The sequence below is a fragment of the Mobula hypostoma genome, chromosome X1 (assembly GCF_963921235.1).
Source record: "Mobula hypostoma chromosome X1, sMobHyp1.1, whole genome shotgun sequence".
NCBI lineage: Eukaryota > Metazoa > Chordata > Chondrichthyes > Myliobatiformes > Myliobatidae > Mobula > Mobula hypostoma.
In genome coordinates this window covers 18,256,632-18,272,234 of record NC_086128.1, presented here as the reverse complement: position 1 = coordinate 18,272,234, position 15,603 = coordinate 18,256,632, and the positions used below count along the sequence as shown (strand labels likewise).

The window sequence follows — 15,603 nt, the reverse complement described above, 5'->3', positions numbered from 1 at the left end:
GCATAAAAAAGGTTGGGAACACCTGACTTAGAGAAATATCAGTCAAACATGCACAAACTGGACTTGTTTAGATGGGAATCTCGGTTGGGATGGTCTAGTTGGGCTGAAGGGCCTTTGTCCATGACACTGACTCAATGTTTTCATAGTTCAAGGGCCATCAGTGCCAATATTACAATCTCCATCCTCATCCCATGCATAAATAATTATAAAATCTGCAATTTGATATTGGTTTATTATTGTCACATGTACTAAGATAAATTGAAAAGCTTGTGAAAAGAGCAAGATCGTGTTGAGGTAGATTGTGAGGCCAAGAGGTCCATTCAAGAGTCTGATAACAGCAGGATAGAAGCTATTTTTAAGCATGGTGATGTGTGCTTTCAGGCTTTTGTATCTTCTATCCAATGGGAGAGGGGAGAAGAGAGAATGTCTGGGGTAGATGGGGTCTTGGATTATACTGGCCGCTTTACTGAGGAAGCAAGAAGTACAAAGTCCATAGAGGGGCGGCTGGTTTCTACGATGGATGGAGCTGTGTCCACAGCTCTGTAGTTTCTTGCAGTCATGTGCAGCGCAGTAATCTTAGAAAATAAAATCTATAATCCTTGAAAAATATCTTCAGGCTATTAAGCTGGTGGTGGAGTAGAAGAGGATTTCTTGCTTGGAGCTCACATGGATGCAGGGAACCTCAAGATATCACACCATGTCCTTTGAATGCTTCATCTTCCCTAATTTCCTGTTTTCTGCCCCACCCAGGCAATAAACTGCATTTGGATGCCAACCCAGGAAAATCATCCTCACGCATATACATTCTTTTTAAAATCAATATTCCGGGGCAGTGGTGATAAGGTCAACAGTTGCCCTTAATTGCTTGTTGGGACGGTCTTTAACTGTTGCCTTGTCCTTCTAATTAAAGAGCGTCTCAAAGTCAAGTTTATTGTCATGTGCACAAGTACATGTATGCATAGGTGTGGTGCATTGTCTTTGGTTAGAAGTTCCAGGATTTGAACTGCAGCAACTTTGAAGGAATATTTACGTATCTCCAAGCCAGCATGTTATGTGACTGGTTGGAGACTTTGCAGGTGATAGTGTTCAAGTGGTACCTTTTGTCCTTGGCATAAGGCTTACAGATTTAAGAGGTGCTACTGCAGTAGCCTGGGAAGTGACTGATGTGCATTGAACTGCCTCTTAGCCAAGGTTTCACATTCCTCAGATGGAGTGTTGTCAAATTTCATCTGTGCTGGTGCATTGCTGTCTGAATCTAGATCACCACGTCCATCCTTTGTTGTATAGTACACTTATCCCAGATAATACCTTCTCACACTGTCGCATACTGGTGTGATAACCACTTATTTCTCATCTTACGTGCTTTATTAGAGTTCCAGCCTATAACTTTTGTCTGACTGTGTCAGTGAGCAGCTCTTAAAGACTAAAGATTAACATTGCCTGTCACATACATTGAAACATACAGTGTAATGTGTTGTTTGCATCAAATTAAATCAGCGAAGATTGTATTGGGCAGCCCGCAAATGTCATTATGCTTCCGGTGCCAACATAGCATGCTGACAACTCACTAATCCTAACTGTACATCTTTGGGATGTGGGAGGGAACTGAAGCACCTGGAGGAAACCCACATGGTCAGGGGGAAAGCATAAAAACTCCTTGCAGACCATGACCAAAATTGAGTCCTAATTAACACTACAGTCCTTCCCAACAGTTCATCTTATAGTCATACTTTATTGATCCCGGGGGAAATTGGTTTTTGTTACAGTTGCACCATAAATAATAAATAGTAATAGAACCATAAATAGTTAAATAGTAGTATGTAAATTATGCCAGTAAATTATGAGATAAGTCCAGGACCAGCCTATCGGCTCAGGGTGTCTGACCCTCCAAGGGAGGAGTTGTAAAGTTTGATGGCCACAGGCAGGAATGACTTCCTATGACGCTCAGTGCTGCATCTCGGTGGAATGAGTCTCTGGCTGAATGTACTCCTATGCCCAACCAGTACATTATGTAGTGGATGGGAGACATTGTCCAAGATGGCATGCAACTTAGATAGCATCCTCTTTTCAGACACCACCGTGAGAGAGTCCAGTTCCATCCCCACAACATCACTGGCCTTACGAATGAGTTTGTTGATTCTGTTGGTGTCTGCTACCCTCTGCTACCACTTACCACTGGTCTGGTTAAGCAAAGCCAGTAGCTCCTAGATCTTCTCACTGCCCTTCTCATACAAACTCATTAACTCCTAGGGAATTACATTTCTATCCTTGTTTACCAGTTCTCACTGTTGGGCAACTACTAAATTTGTCCATCTCCACTGGCAACAGACAAGATGACCCATAACATGGAGAATCCATGTCAAAGTGTTCAACATCTATTGGTCTATATCCAAAGCGCATCCTGCCCCAAAGGAGACTGACCTGATGCAGTATCAGTATGAGAAATCAACAATAAAGATGCTGTCAATAGCATAGTACTAAATGTATGAACCTTGCCATCTTCTGCACTAGTGCAATAAATGCTTTCAGTTCTCTAATTTTGCTTTCTGCATCTTGCAATTCTGCTGTTGGTTTTTCCATTGATTTTTCAGTTTTGGTGAAACTGTTCTGCATTTGTCACCTTTCACTGAGATCACCAAGACCTATCATCCTTGCCAACACTTACTTTCTTCAGGGATAGGCATTGCTCTGCAGTGAGCCCTACCCTGTCGCTCTTGGAGTACCAGCTCAATTTAAATAGGCTGTCTGAAGCTAGGCAGCCCCCATAACGTTAATGGTAAGGCCTGCCTTGCCACTTTTCACATGAAGTGCCAAAGTGCCACCTTCCCACCTTTGGACAACAGGATTCCTTGTAGCTTCTTCAGTTGTAAAGAGGTGATGATGTTCCAATCCCTTTTCTGTGGCTGCATGCCCTACCTGTACCTTGAAACATACAGTGCAATGGACTTAAGTACTAAGGGAACCTGCTTCACATTTTCAAATGTTCTATTCGTAATGGTAGCTATTAAGTCCAATAGTTTTGCCCAAATTCTCCTATTTTCAAGCCTGCACTCCAAATCCATAAATGTGGGCAAATTGCACCTTTTTTTGGCCAGAGTCTTCAGCCTAACCACTCAGTAACCAATCATGTTGTCTTCTGCTTGGTTACTCGCACCAAACTTGGAACTCTCAATTCTGTGAAGGCGCTGGGTTAAAATGTTCCTTGATTATGTTCGATACCCATTTGTTTGCATCATGCACTGGGGTATTCTCTTCAATTACTTGATGAGGTAACAGTAGTCTTTGGCCAGGAACAGATGTTGTCAGGTGGTGCCCAACATTCGTAGTGTTACAACCCATAACAACTACACTCTCCAGTTGTCAGGTCACCAGTGGTGGCCAAGTCACTGCCCATCTGCTCCTGACTTCCAGCTCAACTCCTCTCGCCTGCTCCATATCCAGCAAGAGGCTCTTTCCGCTTTCTGCTTCCTCCCCCACCCTACGAGCTGCTTGGTTCAAGGCCCAGCGCAGACAGCAACCTCCCTGCTGACCTTGTTGGGAACCTTCTACAGCCGATCTCCACAGGTGAGAGCCACGTCTGCCATCCTTTGTCCCTGCTGGAGGAACTCAACAAGTCGGGTGATATCTATGAAGGGGAATAAATGGTCAACATTTTGGGCCGAGACTCTTCAGGACTGCAAAGAAAGGGAGTAGAAGCCAGAAAAAGGTGGTGGGGGAAGGGGAAAGAGTACAAATTGGAAGGTAATAGGTGAGACCAAGTGAAGGGGAGGTGGGTGAGGGAGCGGGGATGAAGTAAGAAGCTGGGAGGTTATGAGTGGAAAAGATAAAGGACTGAAGGAGAATGAATCTAATAAGAGAGGGCAGTGGACCATGGAAGAAAGGGGAGGAGATGAACCAGAGGAATGTAATGGGCAGGTAGGGAGAGAAGGGTTGAGAGTCTAACCAGAATGTGGAATGGGGGGGGGAAGAGAAGGTGGGACAGGGGAGTAATTACTGGAAGTTAGAGAACTCAATGTTCATGCTATCAGGTTGGAGGCTACCCAGACAGAATATAAAGTGTTGCTCCTCCAACCTGAGTGTGGCCTCGTCATGACAGTCGAAGAGACCGTGGACAGATGTGTTGCTGTGGGAATGGGAAGTGGAATTTAAATGAGTAGCCACCAGGACATCCTGCCTTCTGCAGCAGATGGAGCAAAGATGCTTGATGAAGTGATTCCCTCAAATTGCATTGGGACTTACTGATGTAGAGGAGGGAGCACCATATGTTACAAATTACCCTGACAGACTCACAGGTGAAGTGGAAGGACTTTGGGTGGTGAGGGAGGAGTAACTGAAGGAAGGGTCTCAGATGTTCTAGAATGGAATGCCTTGGTTATGTTGGCTGCTTTCCTAAGGCAGCAGGAAATATAGTCAATAGAAGGGTGGCTGGTTTTCATAGCAAACTGGGCTGTTGAAAGGTTCAAAGGTTCATTTTGTTGTCAAAGTATGCACGTACAATACAACTTGGATGCTTGTCTTCTCCAGAAAGCCATTAAATACAGAGTTACCATGCATCAACTAACTCCCCCCCGCATAAAAAAGAAACAAAACTTTCAGACCCCCAAAATCCCAAATCCCTCCTCCGCAGAAAAGAAGTGACAATACAATCCCTGACCCCCTTACTCTCAGAAAAAACGGCAGTGACAATAACACACATCCCTAACCCTTTCCCCCACAGAAAAACAGCGTCAACCAGCGTCAATAATAATCCCTGACTCCCTCACTTGCAAAAAGAACAGTAGCAGCATTAAAAACCCTTGACACCCCGCACGCGTACACACACAGACACACACACACAATATCACCCACCTGCCGATCAGCCACAGGAAGGAATCACATAGATCTCAGAACATCGAGCCATCTTTCCGTAACTCAGAACTCACGCCTGGTCGAAACTCCCCAGTGGACTCCGTTGGGAGCGATCGCTGACCCCCTCTGCCTTCACCTTGGTGGCCTGACCCGGCCTGAACGCTGCCGACCCAGTGGCCTCCATCAGGGACAGTCGTTGGCCCACTCCACATTCACCTCAATGCTTCAGTCTTCCTCGCCCCTTCGAGATGGAGTTACTCATGACCCCACGTCCCATCTTTGGATTCTTTCCACGAGTCACTTGTGTTCTTGGTCCTTTTTGGGTTCTCCTCTCTGATCTCCACAATGCAGCTCTCCAGACACAGAATGCTGGATCATTCGATTGATTTCCAGACTGTAGGTCACAGGCTTCAACAGTTTCCATAACACAAACAAGACAAAAAGAACAAGGAGCCACTAACCCACCTCTCCACACTCCAAAGCAGAGGGTGGGAATAAGCGGGACCTTTTCAGAATGGCAGGCAGTGACTAGTGGGGTACCGCAAGGCTCAGTGCTGGGACCCCAGTTGTTTACAGTATATATTTATGACTTGGATGAGGGAATTAAATGCAGCATCTCCAAGTTTGTGGATGACACGAAGCTGGGCAGCAGTGTTATCTGTGAGGAGGATGCTAAGAGGATGCAGGGTGACTTGGATAGGTTAGGTGAGTGGGCAAATTCATGGCAGATGCAATTTAATGTGGATAAATGTGAAGTTATCCACTTTGGTGGCAAGAACAGGGAAACAGATTATTATCTGAGTGGTGGCCGATTAGGAAAAGGGGAGCTGCAACGAGACCTGGGTGTCATTATACACCAGTCATTGAAAGTGGGCATGCAGGTACAGCAGGCGGTGAAAAAGGCGAATGGTATGCTGGCATTCATAGCAAAAGGATTCGAGTACAGGAGCAAGGAGGTACTATTGCAGTTGTACAAGGCCTTGGTGAGACCACACCTGGAGTATTGTGTGCAGTTTTGGTCCCCTAATCTGAGGAAAGACATTCTTGCCATAGAGGAAGTACAAAGAAGGTTCACCAGATTGATTCCTGGGATGGCAGGACTTTCATATGATGAAAGGCTGGATGAATTAGGCTTGTACTCGTTGGAATTTAGAAGATTAGGGGGGATCTGATTGAAACGTATAAAATCCTAAAGGGATTGGACAGGCTTGATGCAGGAAGATTGTTCCCGATGTTGGGGAAGTCCAGAACGAGGGGTCACAGTTTGAGGATAAAGGGGAAGCCTTTTAGGACCGAGATTAGGGAAAACTTCTTCACACAGAGAGTAGTGAATCTGTGGAATTCTCTGCCACAGGAAACAGTTGAGGCCGGTTCATTGGCTATATTTAAGAGGGAGTTAGATGGTGAATCTGTGGAATTCATTGCCATGGATGGGTGTGGAGGCTAAATCATTGAGTATATTTAAAGCGGAGGTTGATAGATTCTTGGTTAGTCGGGGTGTCCAAGGTTACAAGGAGAAGGCAAGAGAATGAGGTTGAGAGGGATAATAAGTCAGCCATGATGGAATGGGGGAATGGACTCGATGGGCCAAATGGCCTAATTCTGCTCCCATATCTTATGGTTTTTGTGTATATTTTTACACTTCATCAGATTCGGAGTAACAACTATTGGATTCTCATTTACACTTGTGTACTGGAAGTGACATTAAACAATCTTGAATATAAACCTCAAGAGCATGAAATATGTCATTATGTTCAAATTAAATGCAGTACGTTTATATTTTTATCTGATTTTCCATCCTTTATTGCAAATCTGGAAATGTATGAGCTTTTTGTATATTAATGGAAAAATTAAAAAAAAATAAAAACTTTTGATGGCACAAATAAATTGAATGCAGTGGCCAATTTGGCCTTGAAATTCTGTGCATAGATTATCATACAAATTCTGAATATATGAGTAGTTTCAAACTCCTGGGAGTGCACATCTCACACAACCTCTCATGGTTATTTTAACAAAGGAGTTAATGAGATTTTAAGCCGGTTGAAATGTAGAAAGTAATTCCATCCATAGCCATCATGTTCCTGCATGAAACTTGCTAATGATGTCTCAGATTATTCCAACGTTGTGCTGTGAATGTTGATCTTAATAGTCAAGTGATATAATTGATCTCAGAGTGATTGGAAATTTGGTGGTTATCAGGTTAAAAGTAATTAAATAGACTCCTCTTCTGCCTCCCCTCTTCCAGTGCTTATAAGAGGAGAGAACACAGGAGTGACCATATTTCTTGGAGCAAAGTGATGGGCCAGTTGGCCATTTCATTGCGGGTCAGTCATAGCCCCACAGAATATCAAAGTCGGGTTTATGTCAGCTGCACAAGTGCATGTGTGCATAGATGCAATGGAAAAACATACTTGAAGCAGCATCGCAGGCACATGGCAATAGAGACACAACATTCACAAGAACAACAAATTATACAAGAAAGAACACAATTAGAACTAAAGAAAAATAAAGTCCATTTTAGTGCAAGGTGATCCTAGTGTTGCTTAAACTGATAGGGTTGTGCAGGTAAGTTCAAGAGCCAAATGGTTGAAGGGAGGTAGCTGTTCCTCAAATTGGTGGTGTGGGACCTCAAGTTTCTGTACCTCCTGCACGATGGTAGTTGTGTTATGATGGTCTTGCCTGGACGGCGGGGGTCTTTGGATGCTCGAAAGTTTTATTTCCATTTTGTACTGATGATAGTAGGGACGACTGCAGTTACCATCAGTACCCATGAGTTGGGGAGAAAAGTCAGTCCAAAGCCTTGTTTCATCTTATGGTTTTGTGACTTTTGCTGAAATAAGAATGCTCAAGGTCATTGTGTAGGAGCAGAATTAGCCCCATCTGTAATGATCAGACCTTTGTACAGACCATCATTTGAATAATTAATTAATCACATGAGTGGGTCCAGTAAAGGGTTAAAATTCTAAGAGTCTTTGCCAGAAGAATAAAAAGCTCAAAGTAGAGGCCTTCTAAATATTTTGAAGAAGAAAAAAATGACTTCCCTTACCCAGATAAGCAAATATTTCATCTCAAGTGTACCTGATAATTTTTTTTGCGTCAATATTCTCATGCTATTGTTTTTTTATTTTCTTGTTGCAGTCTCAACTGAGCATCTTGGGATCCCCAAACCTAACTAGGTTTGACAGCAAAAGCAGCATTTTCAGTATAAGAGATCGGAAAGAGCCCAGCTCAGAAACTGAATTTGCTGATGATGAACACAGCACAGTGGAAGAAACGGATGGCAATCGGAAGAATTCTTTGTTCGTTCCGAACAAGGAGCCCAACAGGAGGAACAGCTATGGCGGCTACAGTCAACCCAGCAAATCATCCAAAATGTTTCCAGTACTCCCAGTCAATCCGAAAAGGAACAGCACAGTGGACTGCAATGGTGTGGTCTCACTTATCGGTGGCCCAGGAGCTACCCTACCTGGTGGACGTCTACTGCCTGAGGTGATAATAGATAAGGCAGCTACTGATGACAGTGTAAGGAAGTCAATGAGTAGATCAGTTTAGGCATGGCGGTCTATCTAACCTCTCCGCATTTATGTATGCCGCCCTTCCTGACACAGGATGCCTTTTAGGAATGGAAGTTGGTTTGTGCAACAGAACCTACATCTGCTTCTCCTCAGTTCCAAATTGTAACCTACAAGTGAACGTGCTTAATTGGGAACCTGTAAAAACATCCCTTTGTGAAAATGACCTAAGATGAAAAACTGGAACCTTTTCCACCCAAAGGAAATACTTCTACCAAACACTCACCCACTGTCTAATTTATGATCAGATAATGCTAAAGAACATTAGAGGCGCTTGTTTTGAATAGAAATGTAAGAGGGCCTGAAGTTGGGCAGACTAGAACTGTTCACTGGAGAATAGGAGACTTATGGGGTGATCTTAGAGATGTATATAAAATTGTGAGGGCATGGATAGAATGAATATAGCCAGTATTTTACCCATTGTGAGGGAATCAAGAACTAGAGGGCATAGGTTTAAGATGAGGGGAGAGATTTAAGAGACCTCTGGGGCAACTTCACCACATAGGGGGTGGTACGAATGGAATGAACTGCTAGACAGAGTGGTTGAGATGACTGCAGTAACAACAGTTGAAAGGTGCTGGGACCACTGCATGGATAGGAAAGGTTGAGAGCAGAGGTTATCACCCCTTGGCAACCCTTCCATTAACTGAGGGGCCCATGGACCCCAGGTTAGGAGCCCCTGGTTTAGAGGGACATGGGTCAATTATGAGCAAATGGGACTAGCTTAGTTGGGCAGTTTGGATGCCATGGACCAGCTGAGCTGAAGGGCCTGTTTCTGTGCTGTTTTATTCTATGACTATGGAGTGTCATGGACTAACTCTCCCTTAATTTTGTATTATAAAAACTAGACAGTCTACGTGCTTCCTCATGCACAAGTCAGCAATGAAAGTGAAGAGAAAAGCCTGCCCTCCTAAAATGAGAAGCAAATGACATTAACACCCTAGCTGTGAAGAAAACCAATGAAGGATGAATTCATTGATTTCCTTTTCCTAGGATAGCTGCTTCAGTGTTGTAGCCAAATGTCTAACTACAAGTGCACTGAGTGAAGCTTCTGATTATGAGCACAAGATTACTAATGTTGCACAGTGTAGTTTCCCTCAGAAGTCCATGCTGTAACCAAGGAATCAAAAAAAATCAAAAATGAATTCCAAATTACTTGGGTGGAAATGGGACACTTCAGGATTGCATCCTAAGGCATTTTCTGAAATCCTGCAACCAGCATTCAAATCCCCACTTTATCGATCTCCCTCACCTAATGAACATGTATCTTCAGGTCTATATCTATAGAACTAGCATGCCAGCATAGCCTCACTAACACTTGAAATCTGAAGCATGGAGCATGTGAAAGCATAAATACAGCTAGCAGTTTTGCATTAATGAGCAAATTAAACAGATGGTATCCTTTTAATCTGTGCTTTGCAGGCCATATTACAGCAGGAAGACAGCTGACCTGTTTCAAAAGGCCAGCTTGAAGTGTTATAGTTGATGTCATGATTGCATTTGACATTGGAAATAGTTTTATACCTCATAAACATTGAGGAACTTCTTTCAGTGTACCATTGGACAATTGCAGTTCTTAAACCATTTTTGATTTTGCAGTTCTAGATGCAAGAGGGAATGGGCATGAGTGCAAAAAAAAAATGATCCTGTTATGAGTCTTTAGCACCACTTAGCTTTGTCACCACTGTTTACCATTGGCAGGCAAGGAGCAGTACTTGCTTTGAGGGGCATTTATGGAATAAGTATTGAGTTTCCTTTATCTGTTTCTAAAGACGAGTGTGTGTCGACATTTAGCAAAAATTTGGTTATATTGACGCAGGTCACTCATGCATCCCTAAAATACTAAGCCCTGAAGAATTTTTAAAAATATTTTACATTTCTAGGGTTAGAGAAGCATTATTTGAACTATTAGGGTAGATTTTATAATATTATTAGGATTATTCTGATATTTAGCTCAATCATTGAAATTCTGTCATAAATTAACTGAAAATAGTTCACTAATAAGTTCCCCTTATGCTTTAAAGTTGGCGTGTGGCCAAATGGTTAAGGTGTGTCGGTCTAGTGATCTGAAGGTTGCTAGTTCGAGCCTCAGCTGAGGCAGCGTGTGTGTCCTTGAGCAAGGCACTTAACCACACATTGCTCTGCGACGACACTGGTGCCAAGCTGTATCGACCCTAGTGCCCTTCCCTTGGACAACATCAGTGGTGTGGAGAGGGGAGACTTGCAGCATGGGCAACTGCCGGTCTTCCATACAACCTTGCCCAGGCCTGCACCCTGGAAACCTTGCAAGACGCAAATCCATGGTCTCACGAGACTAACGGATACCTATATGCTTTAAAGAAAGATTTTAAATTGCAAATTTTCAAAAAGCTCACTGCCTTCACAGACGGATTTGACATACCATTTGCATTCTTGGTGCAAATCATGGCTTTATCCTACATGCTTGATAAGTAGTTTGAAAAGTCCATATTCTTTTTAGCATCAATATTTAATTTTACATTAATTTTATATTTTAAATATTTTCCATTGAAAACACGAATGGTGTCATGGGGTGTGGTTGATGCAAATCTGTGTTCTCTGTGGGGGTGGGGGAAAGACAGCTCACAAGTATTGTCCTCCCTTATGAGAGGACATTGATGCTAAAGGGGCTACTAAGCTGAATTGGCACCATTCAGCTTAGTAACCCCTTGCGAGTGATGTGGTTGTCCAAACTATTTCCAGTCTTCAAACCAAATTTTCAAGCCACACTCCCTGTGGTTAATTCATGCAGCCCCCTTAGATTGTTGTTTAAGCAATCTTGTATCATCAGCACTCACAATATAAAGAAAATTTTTATTAGAAAAGGGTAAAAATAATGCTAATCATGATATTTTATTTTAAGGGCTAGTATTGCTCATTTTGAGTTTTTCTCCATTTTCAGTAAAAATAAGTTAACAATAGATGTTATAAAGGATACTGTCTCTTTAATTATATTCAGCATAATGCATGCGCTTAAGTTGTTCTGGTGAATATTGGCCTGGCGCGATACATAGACTAGATCTCTCTGAAGCAAGGATTGTAAAGCCCCAGTGTGAGAAGACTGTTGCAGGCATCTAATTACTCAATTTCATTGATATCTATGCTGATCAATTGAAAGAACGAGCCTCCTTGAAATTATGCTGTTGGGTGCCATTCCACAATTGTTCACCTTAAGCTCCTATCTCTGTTACTTTAGCAGAGATGGTAATTATTGCCGTTAAATTGTATTTAGATTGAAATTTAGGAAAATGTATATTAAGCATTTGTATTCTAGTAGCTTGCAGCATAATTTAAACACCAGGGCTTGAACACTTGCTGGTAAGCGAGCTGATTTATTCAGTTAAATGATTTCGTTTAGCATTCCTCCAGACTTGAAGTACGTGTTTGTGCTCCAGGTATTGGGTCTTCAGAGTGAAACAGGACCTTACAGTGCCAGCTCTGAATACAGGAAATGAAGCTTTGTGTATCCCGGCTGGCACCCAAGTGCTGGCTTCAGTTTAGTGTTGATGAAAGTCAAAAGGGTCAAAATAAGTAATTTCTTAAAAAAAAAGAATGATCCCTCTGGGATCATTTGAAGATGTGCTGGCATGAGTTGTTGTTTATGGCGGTTGGGATCCAAGCCTGAGAAGTTTCTGCCCACTTCTTCAAATGGTCTCATTTTGGATCACCTTTCCCCCCTGAATTTGCACAGTTTCAATTGATGCAAAGCAGGAGCTGTTCCCATTGACATAAAGCATGCTATGTCATAGAAAAGAGCTACAAGTAAATTGTAAACCGTTCTGTTCCAATGATGTGACTTAATTCATGAAGCTCGAAGGCACTTAAGTGCTTTTGCAGTTTGGATCATGGGAGACCAGAATCCAAATGTCAGCTCCACATGTTTACATTGCTAAAAGCCTGCTCCCTTCTCACTTAGCTGATAAAAACACGGGTCTGAGCTGAAAGACATGACCTGAATTTAGTGATCTAAACTCAGGAGCCTGATGCAAAGATGTTGCTCTCTTGTGACTGGAAGAATAGACGTGGCATACATTTATAAAAGAAAGGCCAACCAATATGGTTCAAAGTATTTGATGCACTTGTTGCAAAAAACCAAAGATTGCAATCTGTACATTAACCCTTTAGATAGCTTGATTTGAATAGTTTCACCAAATTATATAAAAGAAAATGATTCCAATCTAAGTTGAAGTGGGGAGAATTTGGTGGGGGCAGGGGTAAAAATTATGCTTTTGGGGTGTGTATAGCATAACAAAGAAACTTCAGACCTGAAACTTGGACTTGAATCCAGCCTACACTGATAAACCCTTTAGTTCTTTTTTGCCTTCTCTCCTTATTGTCAATTGATAAATTGATTCTGCTTCTATTAGCTGTAAATCTGTCACCCAATTTGGTGATAATCTGGCAATTTCACTCAGAAATCACCCGAGGACTAGGATGTAAAATCGTAACAATGCCTTGCACAGTATGAGGTGCTCTCTTGAGGCTGTAGACAAATCAGAGATTTGTCCATGTAACCTTGCCGCTATCTGACCTGAATGTTCCATACTGATACAGAGTGCCAAAAGTGTTTCATTCCCCAGAATTAAGGTCTCCCCTTTTTTATTGGGGACATGGGCTGAAAAAAATCCTGTGGAAAATTACATTTCCACTGGGAAAAACCATAGATAAGTGGTTTTACTTTACCCAAACTGTTAAATGCCATAACTGAGGGAAACAGCTTTGAGGAATACTCAGGCCAAGTTAATTTTCTTAAACAAGCTTAATAAAATAATATTTCAAGAGAATTTGTAAAAAAGTACACAAAATTCATGAGGTAACAATTAGGCTTCAAAAGATTTGTAAATGGGTGTGTCATGGTATTGTGAGATGAAGTTTCTCTCAGCTTGTTTTTTATTTCTGCCAAAACTGTCTAAATTTTATGAAGACTTTTGGCTTGTTGAAGGTAACTGTCCCAACTTTTTGTCTAACAAAAAAATCTTTAGATGAGCTCCCCATTCACATGTTTATGTTCAAACATTTTTGGATTTAACTTGTATCAATGAAGATATTTTTGTAGCTTTGATCAAAAAGCTAATCTACCATAATGTCTTGTAAGTCTCAAGTTTAGTCGTATTATGCATGAATTTGTTCTTGTGAATGCACATTGTGTAAAGTTGGCTGTTGTGATGTGTTTTTGTTGTTTTAAGTTCTTCATATTTCACTTAGTTTTGGTCTCTGGTCCCAGACAACATTTCTCCTTCTAGAGCAGGGGTTCCCAACCTGGGGTCCAGAGATCCAGTGTTCCCTCTGAGGTGTGTGCATGCACACATCTTTTGCTACTAGTGCACAAAGGAATTAAAACTGGGCACAAAAGTTCGTCATCCTGTACCTCGTTGGCATATTAAGTATATTTCAGGATCATACATGATCATATTTCCTTTTCCAGTTTCTGATGTGGGAGTTTATTATCCTTATCCAGGTTTACATCCACTTAAAAATTCAGTGTGCACATGTTGTTGTCACTGGGCAAAAAATTGCACAGCACGAGATTTTTGTGCACACTGTTCATTACTAATTAGAGGGAACATTGCATGGACCCGTTGCTTCGTGGCATAATAAAGGTTGGGAGCCCCTGTTCTAGAGGGAGGCATCTAGCCCTCTGCCAATATCTGCTGTAACTGGTTGAGAGAGAAAATCTGAATGTCCTTCAGAATGTCTTCTCCCTCTTTCCCCCCACTTCAGAAAAATACTTGCCCTACCCACTTGTCTATCCAAAATCCTTGCGTGGAGGACCAGAGAGATAAAATCCTTGTGCCACAGATATATTGGTGTATCCCAAAAACCTAAAATTTTATTTTGGAATTCATTCAGCCTAATCAAGAGGCCTGATGATTCCTCCATTGTATTGTGATGAAAGTAAAATTAGCCGATGTATTGTTTTTCTGCACTTCCTAACATTTCAGATGAGTTCAGTTGATAACTCCAGCATTCTTTCCTGACCGAGTTAAAGTTGTTCAAGTCCAAGGACTTGAAAATGTAATCTAGGATGATGTGTTAGTGGGTTACGGGAGTGCTGCATTGTCTCAGGTTCTGTCCTTTGGATAAGACTTTAAATTAATTTCTGCCTACTTAGTGGACAATAATCCATGGTACTTTATAAAACAGAGCATGGGCTACATCCAGTGTCTTGGGCAGCATTTCTCCATCTCATTGGTGTTTGTGGGATATTGCTTTGTGCAAAATGGCTGTCATCTATGTTTGCATAATAGTTTCTGCTCTTCAAAGAATTCATTTTATGTGATGTGCTCTGAGCGATTTCTGAGAGGTTTGATGTGATGCTCTAAAAATGCATGTTATCTTTGTTAATGGTTGGTTGGTTGAAACAATATAGATGTAGCCTTGGCATGGGGCTCCTAATTTTTACTTGCCTGCATAAAATTTAACCAGAATAGATGGGAATTGAATGTCAAAGACATTGTCTTGTATATTTTGTTAATATTGACACAATGAATATAAGCAGAAGCATGAAGAGAAGTTGGATGAGAGGTCACATTTCTGTTCTATGCTGAGTTAGCTCATCTCAGCTGGAGCACCTGTGGAGACTTCACCTCAGAGCTATGGGTTAGAGACAATAGTTACCTTGATTATTGCTCTTGACTGGATCTTGCTGGGAAATCGAGTGTTTCAGGAGTGAAGGTTGGATCAACCGTGGGTCTTCTCAAGTTAACTAGCTCCTGACTGCTTGCGGGGTGAAGTGTTGGAGTACATTTGGTGTCCATTGAACTGCGTGTTCAGGGCAGAACATTGAGGGAACATGTTATGGTGTATCTGGTTGCCAGACTTTTATCAGTTTTAATGTGAATGAATTGCTTTCACTCTCATCCTTGCATTTTTTTTTATTGACTTTTGAAAATTCAAGTGCAATGAGAAGCCATTTTATATTCCTATATATTTTATATATACAATATATATAAAAAATTACTAGTGAGAATCTTTAATTTGGATGATTGAAGTTTGTAAGTTACTGTATTAATCAACTTTGATGAAAATATGTGGCAGTATCTGAAATATTGTGGCAATCAAGCTGCAAAGCCATGCATGTTTCTGATGTGAACCTGAAAATGAGTTTGCTTTTCTCTCGATATCCTAGTCTGTGGTCAGTGTGTTTGGGGAAGCAATTGAATTG

The 15,603-nt window shown here is 41.7% G+C and overlaps 1 protein-coding gene across 1 annotated transcript in view; it reads left to right on the top strand.

Annotated features, from left to right (window-relative positions):
* Positions 1-15,603, top strand: part of LOC134340380 (sodium channel protein type 8 subunit alpha-like) — a 257,867-nt gene that overhangs the window by 133,318 nt on the left and 108,946 nt on the right. The window contains exon 13 of the mRNA XM_063037560.1: positions 7,987-8,370. Coding sequence (XP_062893630.1) covers positions 7,987-8,370 — 384 coding nt within the window. The remainder of the gene's footprint in view (positions 1-7,986; positions 8,371-15,603) is intronic.